Below are 15,610 nucleotides of genomic sequence, written 5' to 3'. Positions count from 1 at the left end.
ATATAAAGAAAAAGTTAAAAAAGAATGCATTCTGAGTTTTCAACAAATTATTTTTTTAAAATAAAATAAAAAAATTCAAAATGACGACGAGGTGATTTTATATGAATACAAATTTATATTTGAATTATAATAATGAATCTTCGAAAAAAATTTTAAAAGAAAATTAATAAAAATCGAAAATACCCAAAAAATAATTAAATTTTCGAAACAAATTATTAAAAAATATACAAAAGTTTATTTAAATTGAAGAGGAAAATATTATTTAGCTTTCCATTGTGTGGAAAGTGTTATAATAAACTTTACCTTAATACACTAACGATTTTCATATGTAGTTAGTTAAATATAAAATAAAAGAAAAAATCGTATTCTAAATATTGGTGCCTTTTGAATATAAATAAAAAAAGAGTGAATAAAAAATTCATATTTAAAAATATTTAAGTCAAAAAAAGAAGAAGAAATTAAAATAATAGTAAAAAATGAAAAAATCAAAAATTAATATAATTTTGCAACTAGTTAGTTTTTTAATATTAATTAGTAAAGTTTCCCCAACAAAAAGAACTAAATATGAAAATTCAACGACATTATTTCGGGAAAATGAATATGAACAAGAATCGTTAATTTTAAATCGTTTAAAACGTGATTCGAATTCGATCAGTTTGGCTAATTGGCATGATAATCGTAAACCGGCATTTAAAGATTGTAAAGATATTGGTCCATCGGTTAAAGAAGAACAACCGGCCGGTGCATTTGTTATTAAAGTTGAAGCCGAAGATCCGGATGTTAATAATACAATACGGTATAGTTTTGTATCGGCTGCTGCACAACGTCCAAAATTTCGTATTGATCCGAAAACCGGTGTTATAACAACGTCACATATATTCGATCGCGATGAACCAATACACGAAAAAGAAGTTTATATTACTGTACAAGCAACAGATAATGGTCGTCCACCATTAGATGATGTATGCACATTTAAAGTTACCATTGAGGATATAAATGATAATCCACCAGTATTTAATAAAGCAAAATATGAGGAATTAATGTCCGAAGATACATTGGTAAGTTTTTAATATTAAAACAATGATTATGGTTAAACTCTGAATAGTTGACTAATTGGCATGATTAACTATTTTTGTTTACATTTTAAAAGTTTATTCTTAATTTGCTGCATACTTATTGAAATATTCAAAGCACTTACCTACCTATCTACTTAGTATCAATTTGACCAGGAAATTTAGTTGAATGTACCTCCGAAGCATCTCTTTTAAGTAGACACTAACTTAGTTATTTATGTAGGTAAACAATAACCGCTACATAACATTTAGGTTTAAAATAAATCATTTTAAAAATTCCATGTTCCCAGCAATAATACACATTCAACAAGTGTTACTCGTTCTCTATACTTAAACATGTTGTGCAAATAATTATTTACGTAATAAGAAGATGCATAATATCAACAATTTCGTATAAAATTTAATAATTTATTTTATTTATAAAAAATAACAAAATTTGAAAAATATGTCAATGAATAGGTTAATAAGTTTAATTAAGTTTACATGATTTTTACCTGTAACTTTAAAAAAATATGATAGTAGGAACATAATATGTACCTACTTACCTATGGGCTTGCTTAAATATTCATTCATAGCTAAGTGTTGTTCACATTTCAATATAATTAGCTGTACTGAACTATGTACATATTGTATAATTCACTTAAGTAAAAATCTTATCCGAACGATTCCAAAAATAAAAAATATCTATAATTTGATAATGAATTGATAAAATTTAATGATGTGATAAGATAAATAACTGGATAGGTGATTATTTTTAAAATTCAATATTAATTTTTTTGTATTGTTTTAACTAAATACAATTTTTGCAATTTTTAAGTTTGAAAAAACAAGTTCTTCCTTTCTAAATATCTTTAGATACCCAAAAAGACATAATTTTACACAGAATTTCCTTATTAAGAACCGGCAAATGATTCAAATTTTGCGTATATGCACAGATATTAACTTACGTCATTAAACTAAGCACATATTTATCGTTATTTTAATTAATATTAACTGAATACAATTTATTTCACGGTTGAATTTTAATATTTCCAAATTAAGAAATCAAGAAACTTTGTATGCATTGAATATGGTGTGTATTAATTTTTAATATTTATATCAGGTATGTTACCTTTATGCTTTTAATAAAAGTTAATATACGATAGTTGAATTAAAAATTAAATTGTCACCTACTTACATAAGTATTAGTTTTTTTTTTGTGAAAATATTAATTAATCAGTTTAAGAATTCAATATTGGTTTTTAAATTCTTTTAAGTACTTTACTATTATTTAATATAAAAAATTTTTGTAAAAATATTTGCCGAACGGAAGAAAGGTTCACAGGTATCTAGGTGATTGTAGGTAAGGCCCTACCTACTTCATTTTCAAAAATAAATAGACAGGTAGGTGCCTACTTAATTGTAATATTAGAAGAATTTTCAGTTCGATATTATTAGATTGGAATTTTTAATACTTTAGTTGTCCAGATTATTAAATTCAGCATTATTATAAGATTTAAAAATCTACATAATAAGAATCCTGTAAATAATTTATTTATGTTGGGTTTAAAAGAAGGAATGTGAATTTTATATAAGTATTGCATTTCCTTCATTTATTCAATTAGATATTGAATCAGTTTGATTTCCTTAATTTTTCGAAAAAAGCTTATTTTATTGAATTGGATTAATAATTAATTAGATGTTTAATATTTCCAATTAAATTCAACTTATTCACTAATATTACGTAATAGTTTGGTTTAAGCATTTGATATTTTCGTTAAATGAAAATATTTAAGAAATTTATTTTTAAGTTCACGATTAATGATCATAATCTGCTTTTTATATTTAATGAGTCACCGGTGACATCAATATTATTTTCAAATAAATTTCAATTGGTTTAAGCTGATTTGTTTATTGAACTTGAAAATATTATTAAGTAAGTAAGAAGGTAAATGGTACTAGTACGTAATTATACTTAGATATCTGGTTAATTAGTGGTACTAGTACGTAATTATAATAGATATCTGAATGTCTCAACCGGTATTACAAAATCTAAAAAGGTGCGTTCTTTAATTATAATTTGAATTAGTAAAGCAGGAAATGTGTATTAAATCTTTAATTTGAAACTGAAATGTGTATTAAATCTCAGTTATAAATTAACATGTTCATAATTTCTACTTCTGAGGCAGTTTAGTGTTTTTCTCTTTGAGAGTATTGCCATAAATTATTTCATGGTATTTAATATAATACAAGTATGGATTCGATATTCAATAAATTTTTGCAAATTTTATATTTTTAGGTTCCTGTTTAAGTATACCACTATAAATTGTTTTGCAATAGTTATGTTATACTTGCAAAAATATTAGTTCTATAGGAAGTTTTGTATATTTATATTAAGTAGGTACCTCAATTTTTTCATTTACTACTTATTCTTTATGAAAGACGGAAATTAATAACAAAAATAAATAGAAATAGCTAAAAAATTTTTTATGCTTATATACTTAAGTATATTAGAAAGTGTGTACATAACAATAAGTATAAAAAGCATTTGCTTTAAACTGACTTATATAGTATTTTTGCCGCCCAACTGTTAACTTTCTTTGCCATTTTTGAATTGATTTTCTTCTTTTCTTTAGTTTTTTTTTTGTATTTTCAAAAACGAATTATTGAAAGTAGGTAGGTAGGTATATGTATTGTTTTTTGTTCTATTTAAACTTTGCTTAAATACAGAAAAACATATTTACTTAATTTTGTTAGGAAGTATAGGTATTTAACAACAGAACTGTATATTTGTTGGGTTTTGATACGTAAATGGTTATACACACCTGGTTACAGTTCAGTTTTTATATTTAAAAAAAAACTTAATTATTACAAGTTAAGTACATAAATACAAACTATCAATTTTTATAATACCAAATGAAATATACTCAATTCAAAATGTTAATTTTTCAGGTGAATGAATGAAGAATTATTGATTTTAGATCTTCTTATCTTAGGTTATTCACTTAGTTATGCATATTTAAGATTAATCATAGGTACTTAAATAGGTGTCTACAACTTTTGAGGATAAAAAAATATTTGCTTAAAAAAGCAACTATACGTTAAGTAGGTACTTTTAGAATTTGTTTAAGATTAGATTACAACAAGAATAAGGAATTGTAATTTTTAAAATTTATTGCTTGAGTATCGTATTTATTGAAGAATTAATTAATTTTAGTGGTAGTTACTTTACTTAGATATATTAATTATGTAAGAATTAACACAGTTCAAGTAAGAAACTAAACAAATAATTTTAAAATAAGAACTTTATTAAATTAGATAAAGTAAAATTAAATTATGTAAAATGTTTACTGCGCTTAATAAGTAGTTAGTTGCTTGCCGACATGCATTTGATATTGATTAACAATATTAATTTAGGATTCTCCTTTCCCATAATATATTTTTCAAGACACTGAGTATATAGGTCTGTCGTATGATCTGGAGTATTGCTGTATTCAAACTTAGGTTGTAAACTTGTAATCAAGTTTGAGAGGGTTACTATGAATTTTATTATTCTTTATTAGTTATTTTTTTTTTTATAAATCATTTAATTAGACATTTTTATTTATCATTTGTAGACTGAATAGTGTTGGCGCCGATTCTATCCATTGTCTTGAATGTTTTTATTCCTTTTTCTTTTTTCATTCACTATGTGTTTTCCTTGTTTTTTTTTTTTTTTTGTTTTGCTTTAGCAAACTGATTGTTTATTCAATTTCTGTCACTTGGTTACTTATTATACTTATATTTTTCATTTCTTTTTGTTTTTATTTACATACTTGTTCGTTAATTTTAATCATACATCATAGTTCTTGTCAGCAAGACCAACTTTTCTTGCTAAAGCAAGAAAATTAAAAATTTATAATTGAAATTGTTAGTTTTTATCGTGATTTTTTGTTCTTTAATGGAATATATTTAATTTTAAAAAATTTTAATTAAAAATTATAATTATATTAAAATTTTTTGTTCTTATTAAAATATTAAAGGTGTTAAATAATGGGGAAACTTTTGGCTCGATTTCAATGTAATTGATTAAATTTCTTATCATATTCAAATATTTACTTTTTTCCTAATGCATTTTGTCTATACTTATTCAGATTTCAGAATTACAATGTTAAATCTTACTTAAACTTCTTTGAGTCTTAGTTTGATTTTATGTGCCATAGCTATGATTATGTAGACACTTATGTATAAGCTCTTAAGTTACAATTTTACGCCACAAATTTACATTTTCGACGCCTTTAGACTCATTTAGCGGGCTTATTACACGAAATACAGAATTAATACAGAAATATAAAAAAAAAAACATTTTTGTTATTTTTCTGTTTCTTTTGTTACTTTAATTTGTTGTTATTGCTCTTTTGACTTTTTCTAAGAATGACACATTCTTAAGCTATTTTTAAAACAGTGAATTTATATTTTCTTCTGCATACTTACATGTTTGTATACATATGTTTGTATGTTACATATGCATGCATGTAATGTAAAGAAAAATAAACAGAAACTTATAGCTTATTTTCTTATTATATAAATTTTTATGTAAATAAGTACAAATGTATGTATGTATTTCTGTTTTAATATCATTAGCGAGTAAAAAAGAAAAGTAACCACAACAAAACACGTGTTTCTTACAAAATCTTTCTGTATCGTATTTTTCATTTAAGTTTAGGTGTTTCCCCTGATATTTTTTTTGTAAGTATCTATTGAAATGCTTTGTATCCAATTGCTGTTCCAAGTTCCCATGTGCAAGTTTAATAAATTAAGTTTCTATAATTTCTATAATTCTAATTTTTATTCACATTTTTATTATTAATGGAACTTGTTTGAGCTTTCAACAAGTTGTAATTTTTTTTTATGTTGAGAGAAACTCTTAAATTATTAATTACCATAAAAGTTTTTCTTTACGAAAACTTCTTTGCAAGGTCAACTCAAATTAGTAGTCAATATTTAAAGGGAGGTAGGTAATAAGTCTTAACCAGCGCACAGATACTAAATCATTAGTTAACATTTGAGTACTTAATTAAATATTTTTTAATTACCTATTTGCTTGCATATTTTATTTGGATCGATATATGTTCGATAAGATGGTCAATTCCTGAATAAAATGCAAATTCTAAACAGTTTTACTTTTACTTATTAACTAGTCCTATTTATTATGGCAGAATATTTTCCAAATATTTATAAGAAATAATTCAGTATTTAATATTTCAGTACTTTTAAATGTTCTTTATGCGTTACTTAATTCAATACAATTTTAATTGTGGCTAATATTTAGTTTAGTAAAAATTCAACTCTTGACTAATAGTTCTGTGTGTATACTAAGTACTTATGTAGATACCGTACACATTTAAAAACCAAACATGTAATTTTTTTTTAATGAATAATGTTTTCAATATTAATTAACATCTAGAAATCTATGAATGCAATTTATTCAAAATGTAGAAAAATATTTATTTAGTTTGTTACTCACTTTTTATGTTTTCTTATGTTCAGTTAGTCTTTAAACCCACATAGCTAACCACTAGTTAAGTAAGTATATAGGTACTATATATACTTTTCTGACCATTTCTTATATTTATAAGCAAAGAATAACAAATTTATTCTTAGAATTTGCAAATAAGTAGCCACATATAAATAATTTCAATTATTTTTGTATAATTATAAAATGTTGCAACATTTTGTTTTTGCTTTTTCATTAACCTGTATGTCTACATTCCAAAGTGATTAATAATAATTAGCAACATTATCACGAATGTTAGTTTAGGTAGTAAATAATATAAAAAATAAATTCCTTTTTAAATTGAAAAAAGAGTACTTACTTTTAGATTAATTTTTTATATTACGAGTAGTGCTTCAATAAATCTGCAAATTTAAAACATTAAGTGAGTAAAGGACCTGTTCGTTCTCTTTAGTTAGAGTAAAATAAAAAATACTGTTTGACTAAACAACAAAGAAGAAGATTGCAGATTAGGGTGATGAGGTACTGCAAGTACCCATTGCCTTGCCTAAAGCACCCCCTCGGGATCCAGATTTCTAATGAATCCGAGAAATTTTTTCGGCGAAATATCACACAATGAACTGCCCACCAGCGAGGGTCTACCCAAAGTGTCCCTAAAAAAGAAGAAAATAAAACAAGACCTTAATTAATAGACTTGCGACTTGCTTTTTACGTTAAATGAACGTGAGAAATTATGAATATGAGAAATTTTAATCAGGATTTTTGCTTGCAAAATAAAATTCAAAATTTTTATTAAACTTATTTTAAAAATTCATAATTAATTTCTCTATTTTTTTTTTATTATTTTATTTCAGGTTAACAGAGTTGTAATGCGTATTTCAGCTACTGATCTTGATGATGGAAATAATAGTGTAGTTGAATATGAAATATTACCTGGTCGTGATTATCAATATTTTCGTATTGATAAAGCACATGGTATCATATATTTAAATCGCCCTATAGATAAAAGACCTGGTCAATCATATTATATCAATGTTCGAGCATATAATATTGTACCAGACCCACAACAAGATGCTGATACTGAAGTCAAAATTACAGTTATCGAATCATCTAAGAAACCACCAAGATTTATTGATGCACCAGAACAACCAATTTATTTAAAAGAAAATTTTACTGATTATGGTTATAATATAACAACATTAAGAGCAATATCAAATGTACCTGATCAACCTGAAGTAATATTTGAATTAATAACAGGTCGAACCGAACAAACAAATAGCAAAAAAACGTTTGTATTAAATCAACATGGTGATACTGTAACAATTAATTTAGGTAAATCATTAGATTATGAAGCTATAACAGAATATACATTAACAGTTAGTGTCAGGAATATTTGGGATTTAGTTGCAGAACATTTAATTAAAATTAAAATAGAAGATGTCAATGATAATATACCATTCTTTACTGAAGTTAAAATTGGTACGATATCTGAAAATGAACCAGCTGGTACAGCTGTAATGCAAGTTCGTGCATTTGATATGGATGGAACTTCAGCAAATAATATTGTATCATTTGAATTAGCTGATAATAAAGATTATTTTACAATTGATTCACATACTGGTAATATTACAGCGTTAACAACATTTGATAGAGAAGAACGAGATTTTTATAATGTTAAGGTAATTGCAAGTGATAATTCTGCATCTTCATTATTTAATAATGGTGAACCAAATCGTGGTCAACAAGTATTTCGCATTGAAATAGCTGATAAAAACGATCACAAACCACACTTTCAACGTGATGAATATATTGCAGACAAATTACCAGAAGATGCAAATATCAATCATGAAGTAATTGAAGTAAGTGCTGTGGATTTAGATAATGCTGCACAAATATTTTATACTATTGAATCGGGTAATATCGATGATGCATTCAAAATAGAAAAGTTAACTGGAAAAATTTCTGTTAATCGTCAACTGGATTATGAAAAAATTACTGAATATACTTTAAAAATTCGTGCTTTTGATGGAATATATGACGATTATGCTACCGTTACAATTAAACTTGAAAACGTTAATGATAACCCACCTGTATTTTTACAAAAATATAATATAACTTTACAAGAAGAAACTGTACTAGGTGATTGTATTTTAATAATTCAAGCTTATGATCCAGATATTAAAGATCGTAATGCTGATCAAGGCATAAAATATTCAATTGTTAAACCGGATCAAAGAAAATTTTTATCAATTGACGATTCAGGTTGTTTAAAATTAATACAACCATTAGATCGTGATTTACCAAATGGTTTTAAATATTGGCAAATTTGGTTAAGAGCAACTGATGATAATGGTAGCATTAATGGTAAACAATCTGTTGAGGATATTACGATTACTTTAATCGATATTAATGACAATGCACCACATTTGTCATTAAGAATGCCAGTAATATGGCAAGAAAATCGTCGACCAGGTCAAATAATACAGTTGCAAGCAATTGATTATGATGAACAACAGAATGGACCGCCATTTACTTACGGCATTGATACAGATGCTGATCAAGATATCAAAGATAAATTTTCTATTGATAGTGATTATTTGTATGCAAATGTAATATTTGATCGTGAGCAACAAAAAGAATATTTCATTCCGATAAGAATTTTCGATTCGGGTCAGCCGCGTCAAAGTGATGTTAGTATTTTACATTTAATAATTGGTGATGTAAATGATAATGCTATGGAATCTGGTTCAAGTCGCATATTTGTTTACAATTTTAACGGTGATGCTCCTGACACAGAAATTGGACGTGTATTTGTTGATGACAAAGATGATTGGGATTTAGGTGATAAAATGTTCACTTGGAAATATGGTATGCCGCATGAACGGTTTCAACTTAATGAAAATACTGGCATGATTACAATGACAGAAAAAACTCCAGCTGGAGAATATACTTTAACATTTGCTGTTACTGAAGAATCAGATATAATTGAAAGACATCAAGTTGATGCAGATGTAACGGTAATTGTAAAGATAATACCTGAAGAAGCTGTCGATAAAAGTGGTTCAGTGCGTTTATATAATATAACAGCCGAAGATTTCATTAAAGTTCCACGTAATGATCCAACAGCCTTAAGTTTAAAAGATCGTTTCCAAAATAGTCTTGCTAGGATGTTTAATATATCGACTAATAATGTAGATGTATTTACAGTTTTAGCTTATAATGCATCAACATTAGATGTAAGATTCTCAGCTCACGGAAGTCCATATTATGAAATGGAAAAATTAAATGGTATGGTTGCACAAGCACGGCAAGATTTCGAAGAAGATTTAGGTGTACAAATTCTAATGGTTAATATTGATGAATGTTTAATTGAGAAACAAACATGTGAAAGTTCGTGTAAAACTATATTACATAAGTCATCTGTACCATTATTGGTTTATTCAAATACAACATCATTTGTGGGAGTGAATGCTTACACCAAAGCTGAATGTGTTTGTGAATCTGATGTGAAACATTATTGTTTAAATGGTGGGATACATCATGATGAAGGCTGTCAATGTCCAGAAGGTTTTAATGGTCCAAATTGTGAACTAACTGCTATCGGATTCTATGGTATCGGTTATGCGATGTACCCTCCAATATCACCATGTGATAATACAAAAATTTATATGGAATTAGAACCACAAACCGATACTGGTTTGGTTATGTATTTTGGTCCAATGAATTATAATCCTTTATTACCAATATCAGACTTTTTAGCTTTAGAATTGATTAATGGTTATCCAGTTCTTACAGTTGATTATGGTACAGGGGCGGTAAAAATTGAACATAAACATATAAAATTAAGTTCTGGTCAAAATTATGAAATTGAAATTTTATTACAAAGAGCTAGTGTAGAAATGACTGTTGCCAATTGTAAATTATCAACTTGTATGAGCTTGGGAGCACCACAGGGACCAAATGAATTTTTAAATGTAAATGCACCCCTTCAGTTGGGTGGTACACCTGTTGATTTAAAACGTTTAGGAAGACAATTAAATTGGACTCATATACCTGAAACGATTGGCTATCATGGATGTATTAAAAATTTAACGGTTGATGGTGTAACATATAATATTGGTTCACCGGCTTTATATTATAAAGTTGATCCTGGTTGCCAAAATGCTATTGCGGTAGCTGTATCATTTGGAATTGATCGTAACTTTTTAATTGCAATATTAGTTTGTATTGCTGTTCTATTAATATTATTATTAGCTGTTGTAGTACAAAAACGTCAGCAAAATGGTTGGCATGAAAAAGATATGGATGATATTAGAGAAACAATTATTAATTATGAAGATGAAGGTGGCGGTGAACGTGACACCGAATATGATTTAAATGTTTTAAGATCTCAACCATATTATGAAGACAAACCATATAAAGAAAGTATGCATCCAGCACATCATATGAAAGATCCAAATGAGGTGCCAGATATCGGTGGTTTCTTAGTTGATAAAAAAGATAGTTGTGATCGTGACTCAGGTGCATATCCTATAGATGATGTTAGACATTATGCATATGAAGGTGATGGTAATAGTGATGGTAGTTTATCTAGTTTAGCATCATGTACAGATGAAGGTGATTTGAATTTTGATTATTTATCAAATTTTGGACCACGTTTTAGAAAATTAGCTGATATGTATGGTGAAGAACCATCAGATACAGATTCAAATGTAGATGATGATCAGGGATGGAGAATATGAACTAATTTAAATTAAATTTAGAATAAAATAATTTAAAAAAAGAAGAAAAGAAAATAATTACGAAAAAATATTATGGTTTTAATTGAAAATTCACAGTGTGTAATGAGAACTAAAAACATCTGTTTAGATAAAGGAGAAAACGATCGAAATTATTTTTTTCATAAAACCAGAAGAGATTTATAAATAATTAGCGTTCACATGTGATTGCATAATTTTTATTTTTCCAATGTCGAAAGCATTTAAAGCAGGATCAATTTATTTGCATTTTTTTCTATTTGGAATGTGAAATTTTAATAACATTAAGAATAACCAAAGACTTGTAAGTAAAAATTTTTTATGAAAAGTATTGTAATTAATTTTACTTAATAAGTACATATATACGTTAGTTAAATATAAGTAGGTACTCATAACTTATATTGCTATTACTGTATATTGCTATCATTGACGAGTAATTAGTAGCTATTTTGAAATTTCAAGTTTGATAAAGTATTGTTCACTGCGCAAACACTTACGTTGATTATTACAAATTTGTATTTTTTTATACTTTTAATTTTTTCAATTTCATAAGCTTAAACCATTTGAAAGTAACACAGCTGGATATTAAAATTTTTTTAATAGTTCTGAGTAGTACAAATACTTATATTCAATATATGTAAAAGTACTTATCAAGTAGCAAATTTGTAGCAAAATGCAACAGCTCTACTTTTGTAGAAAATTTGAAATTCATTAAGTATTTCGCAGATTTTCGTTATTAACCCAAATTTTAAACGAAATCTTAAGACATTAAATAACTACATAAATAATTCTAAAATATAAAACAAAATCAATTAGGAACTTTAAAATTGCAAAATTTCCTTAAAAAATGCTCTTAATTTTTAAGTTCGATTTTTATTTGTAGATTTTTTTTTTCAATATTTGCTTTAAAGTTCCTATACATAACATCAGCCATCATTTATAATCTTAATTAATCGTTTTCCAAATAAAATCTATTATTACTCTTATCTTCGCTTAATTACCTTTTGACCCACTAACCAACTTATTCACTGAAAAAAAAAGTAATTAAGTAGTTATTCACACAGCTCTCTTTGCTTTTATTTTAAAAGAACGTCGCGATATTCAAGTATGTATCTAAAATTACGTCATGTACATCAACACGTGATATAATAAAATGATTTTAGTTGCTTACATATTGAAATATAAAATATTGTAAATATTTGATGCCGTTGTCTATAAATAAATTTTCTCTTATTCAACATTTTAATGATAATATCAAAATAATTGGGTGACTTAAATTGATAAGTAATCAAAAATAAATAATAATAATTGAAATGACTAAGTTGTTAAAAGGGGAATCACTATTTTTTATAATTTTTATTAAATGCCTAACAGAAGTACATACTTGAGTATTTGTATTAAAATCTCAGTAAAGTAGAGGCTTTGAAATATATATGCGCTTGAAATAAACAATTGTAAGTCCTAATTGCTATTAACTTCTTAGTTACTTATAACTAAAGTTTTAGTTATAACTTTAGTAAGAAAGAAATGTACTTATTCTTGACAAACTTGATTTTTCGAATTTTTAATACAAATTAAATACTCAAATGAAATATTCTTTAAAGGCAGAGAAATACTTTAAAATATTAAAACTCTGTATTCAATTAAATTTTGGTTTAATGATTATTTAAAAAATAAAATATACTATGAAAATTCATAATAAAACAGCATCCAAAAAGTATCCAACAGTGTAGTTTATGAGTTCAATAACATTTTCTTAATAATTTTTTTTTTTTAAGTTTTAATTTATTTTTCTGAAAAATTCAAGACAAGATCAGTTTTCCATTGTAGTTGGATAATTTTAAGTGTACAAAATGGTAAAAATGTAAGGTATATTAATTTTTTGCTTTTTGATTTTTGATTAATATGCTTTCGTTATGTATCACTTACTTAATTGATTTTATCTTATGACTAATTGCAAACCTGATTGAAACCATTGAACAAAGTCAAAAAAAAAATACTTTTATATGCTTACTTTATTACATGTTGATTGTGATTTACGTTTTTAGTTACTTATATATTATGATTGTAGTGCTAATTCAAAAAGTTTCTAGACTGTAAAGATTTAGTGCTTAATCGAATTCCTAAACGTATTTATTGTAAGCCAATTAATGTGGAAAAATGCGGAAAAACTGCTATTATTTTACCATGTAACTATTATGTTTATATTAATTTTCATTTAATTAAAATTTTAAAAATTTCATAATTAATTCAATAAAAAGAAAGAGATTAAAAAATATTTCTATTAAAATGAAAATATGAAATTAATCTTTGTATGCATTTTAAATTAAAGTAATTATTATTTTCACAAAAAAAAAATTATTTAAAACTAATTTAACTATGGAAATTTACTTGTATGCTAATAAAATTGCTTATGTACAATTTATTACTTACTTTTATTTTACTTAACATGATTGCTACGCAACGTTTATTATGTCATCAATTAGATATGTACAAATTTTATAAAATTATACAACTTATTGCTGGCTATAAAATACATATATAAATAAACCACCGATTCACAAATTTTATTTACTTTTCCATAAAATCTAATTATAAAATGCAAATTTTATTAAAATTATACACTTACTTACTCTCACATTTAATATTTGTACAGAAAGTTTAAATTCATTTCGATCATATACATTCATTATGTATTAAGTATTATACTTTGATATTATTGTAGTGAAATTTGAGAAGAAAGAAAATTTTGGGCAATTAAAATGCTCACAATAAAGCAATTGTAATTCAAATTTCAATTGAAATTTTAAATATCACTTACCTATGATTATAATATGAGTTATTTAATTAAAATCAAGCTCATAGACAAATGTAACTTAAAAACGTGTTAAAGAAGGCGGCGTTTTGCGAGAGATACCTGTACAGCAAATAAATTTCCGAATTTTTTTATTAGTTTTAAAAATTGATTCAATATTTGTTTTTAGTATGCATATCCGCGATTTGTTAGTTACTTATATTTATTGAAAGTTTTAAGTAATTTAAATAAGAGTGCTTAATTGTAATTCTCTTTAGTTTGCTTGGCTCAATTTATGCATTAGTAACTTTATGCATATTGCTTTTTATTAATTCATTTTAACTTTTTAATTATTCTTATCAAATAAAATATTCATTAAAATTACATTGTATCGTATTTTAAATTTGTATTAGTTACTGTAATATTATATTTATATATAATATTAATTATTATTAATAATATAATTATTTTTCTTTTTTTTTCTCTTTCGCAGATTATTAATCAATTTGATCAATTTCCTGGAAAAAAATTGCAAATATATTCAACAATGGTCATATGCTTACACTAAATATAAAAAAATATGTAGTATAATTAAATAAGTTTTAAAAAAAATTTAGTGATTTAGTAAATAGTAAAAATTATTTCTCCTCAAATGTAAAATATGTATGTGTATGTACACTGTAAGAGCGAACTAGTATTTAATATCAACATCAATTATTAATATATTAGAAAACTACATATTTTTTAATCAATTAAGTAATTTATTTGAATACGACAAAATAAAATCATAATATTGTGTATTATATAAAATACTATTATATTATATAAGTAAATTTTTATGAGTAAATTAATTTTTACTTATACAATAATTTCGAGAACACAAAATAAAAAACTAGCCAAATCTTTAATTTTTTTTAAATTAAAGATTTTTATTTTATTTTTTTTTTCTTTTTAAAGACTAATAATATTTGTTTATATTAAACAAATAAATAATTATAAAATATATAAATAAATAGAAAATTTAAAAAATTATATAATGAATATTAAGTTTATTTAAATGCATATAATGTACACACGTATATGTACATATTAAATATACATTTTATATAAGTTATAGAAATTTTTAATATTATATAATAAGTAAATATATGTATAAGTGTACATACTTATATGTATAAATTCATTTTAAATTTATTAATGAATTAGTTTTTTCTTTTTTTTTTTGTTCTTAAGTAATGAAATATGTATGTATTTAGGAAAATTATAAAACATTCCTAATTGATATTCTAAAATAAAGATTATATATTCAATACTTAAATGATTGAAAATTATTGGAAATTGAATTTATTTTTAATAAAAAACTTTTATCTTCTTTTTTTTTTAATTTATACTTTGCATTTAATTTTTTATCCAATAAAATGAATTTCAAATTTGATTCTTTATTAATAAACATTAGCGATTTTTTACAATTTTTAAAATTTTTTAAATTTATTATGCGACTACAATGCATTTA

General features: G+C 24.7%; 1 protein-coding gene across 1 annotated transcript; it reads left to right on the top strand.

Moving 5' to 3' along the window:
* The first annotated feature begins 365 nt into the window (after nucleotides 1–365).
* LOC129612255 (DE-cadherin) lies at nucleotides 366–14,675 on the top strand. Its single transcript, XM_055525799.1, has 3 exons — nucleotides 366–1,058; nucleotides 7,401–11,607; nucleotides 14,591–14,675. Exons 1-2 carry the CDS (start codon nucleotides 477–479, stop codon nucleotides 11,286–11,288), a joined length of 4,470 nt encoding a protein of 1,489 aa, XP_055381774.1. The 5' UTR covers nucleotides 366–476; the 3' UTR covers nucleotides 11,289–11,607; nucleotides 14,591–14,675.
* The last annotated feature ends 935 nt before the right edge of the window (nucleotides 14,676–15,610 follow it).

Source organism: Condylostylus longicornis, unplaced genomic scaffold (genome assembly GCF_029603195.1).
Source record: "Condylostylus longicornis isolate FDR11 unplaced genomic scaffold, ASM2960319v2 ptg000064l, whole genome shotgun sequence".
NCBI lineage: Eukaryota > Metazoa > Arthropoda > Insecta > Diptera > Dolichopodidae > Condylostylus > Condylostylus longicornis.
The sequence above is the reverse complement of the archived record's forward strand: the minus strand, read 5'-3'. Positions and strand labels throughout refer to the sequence as shown.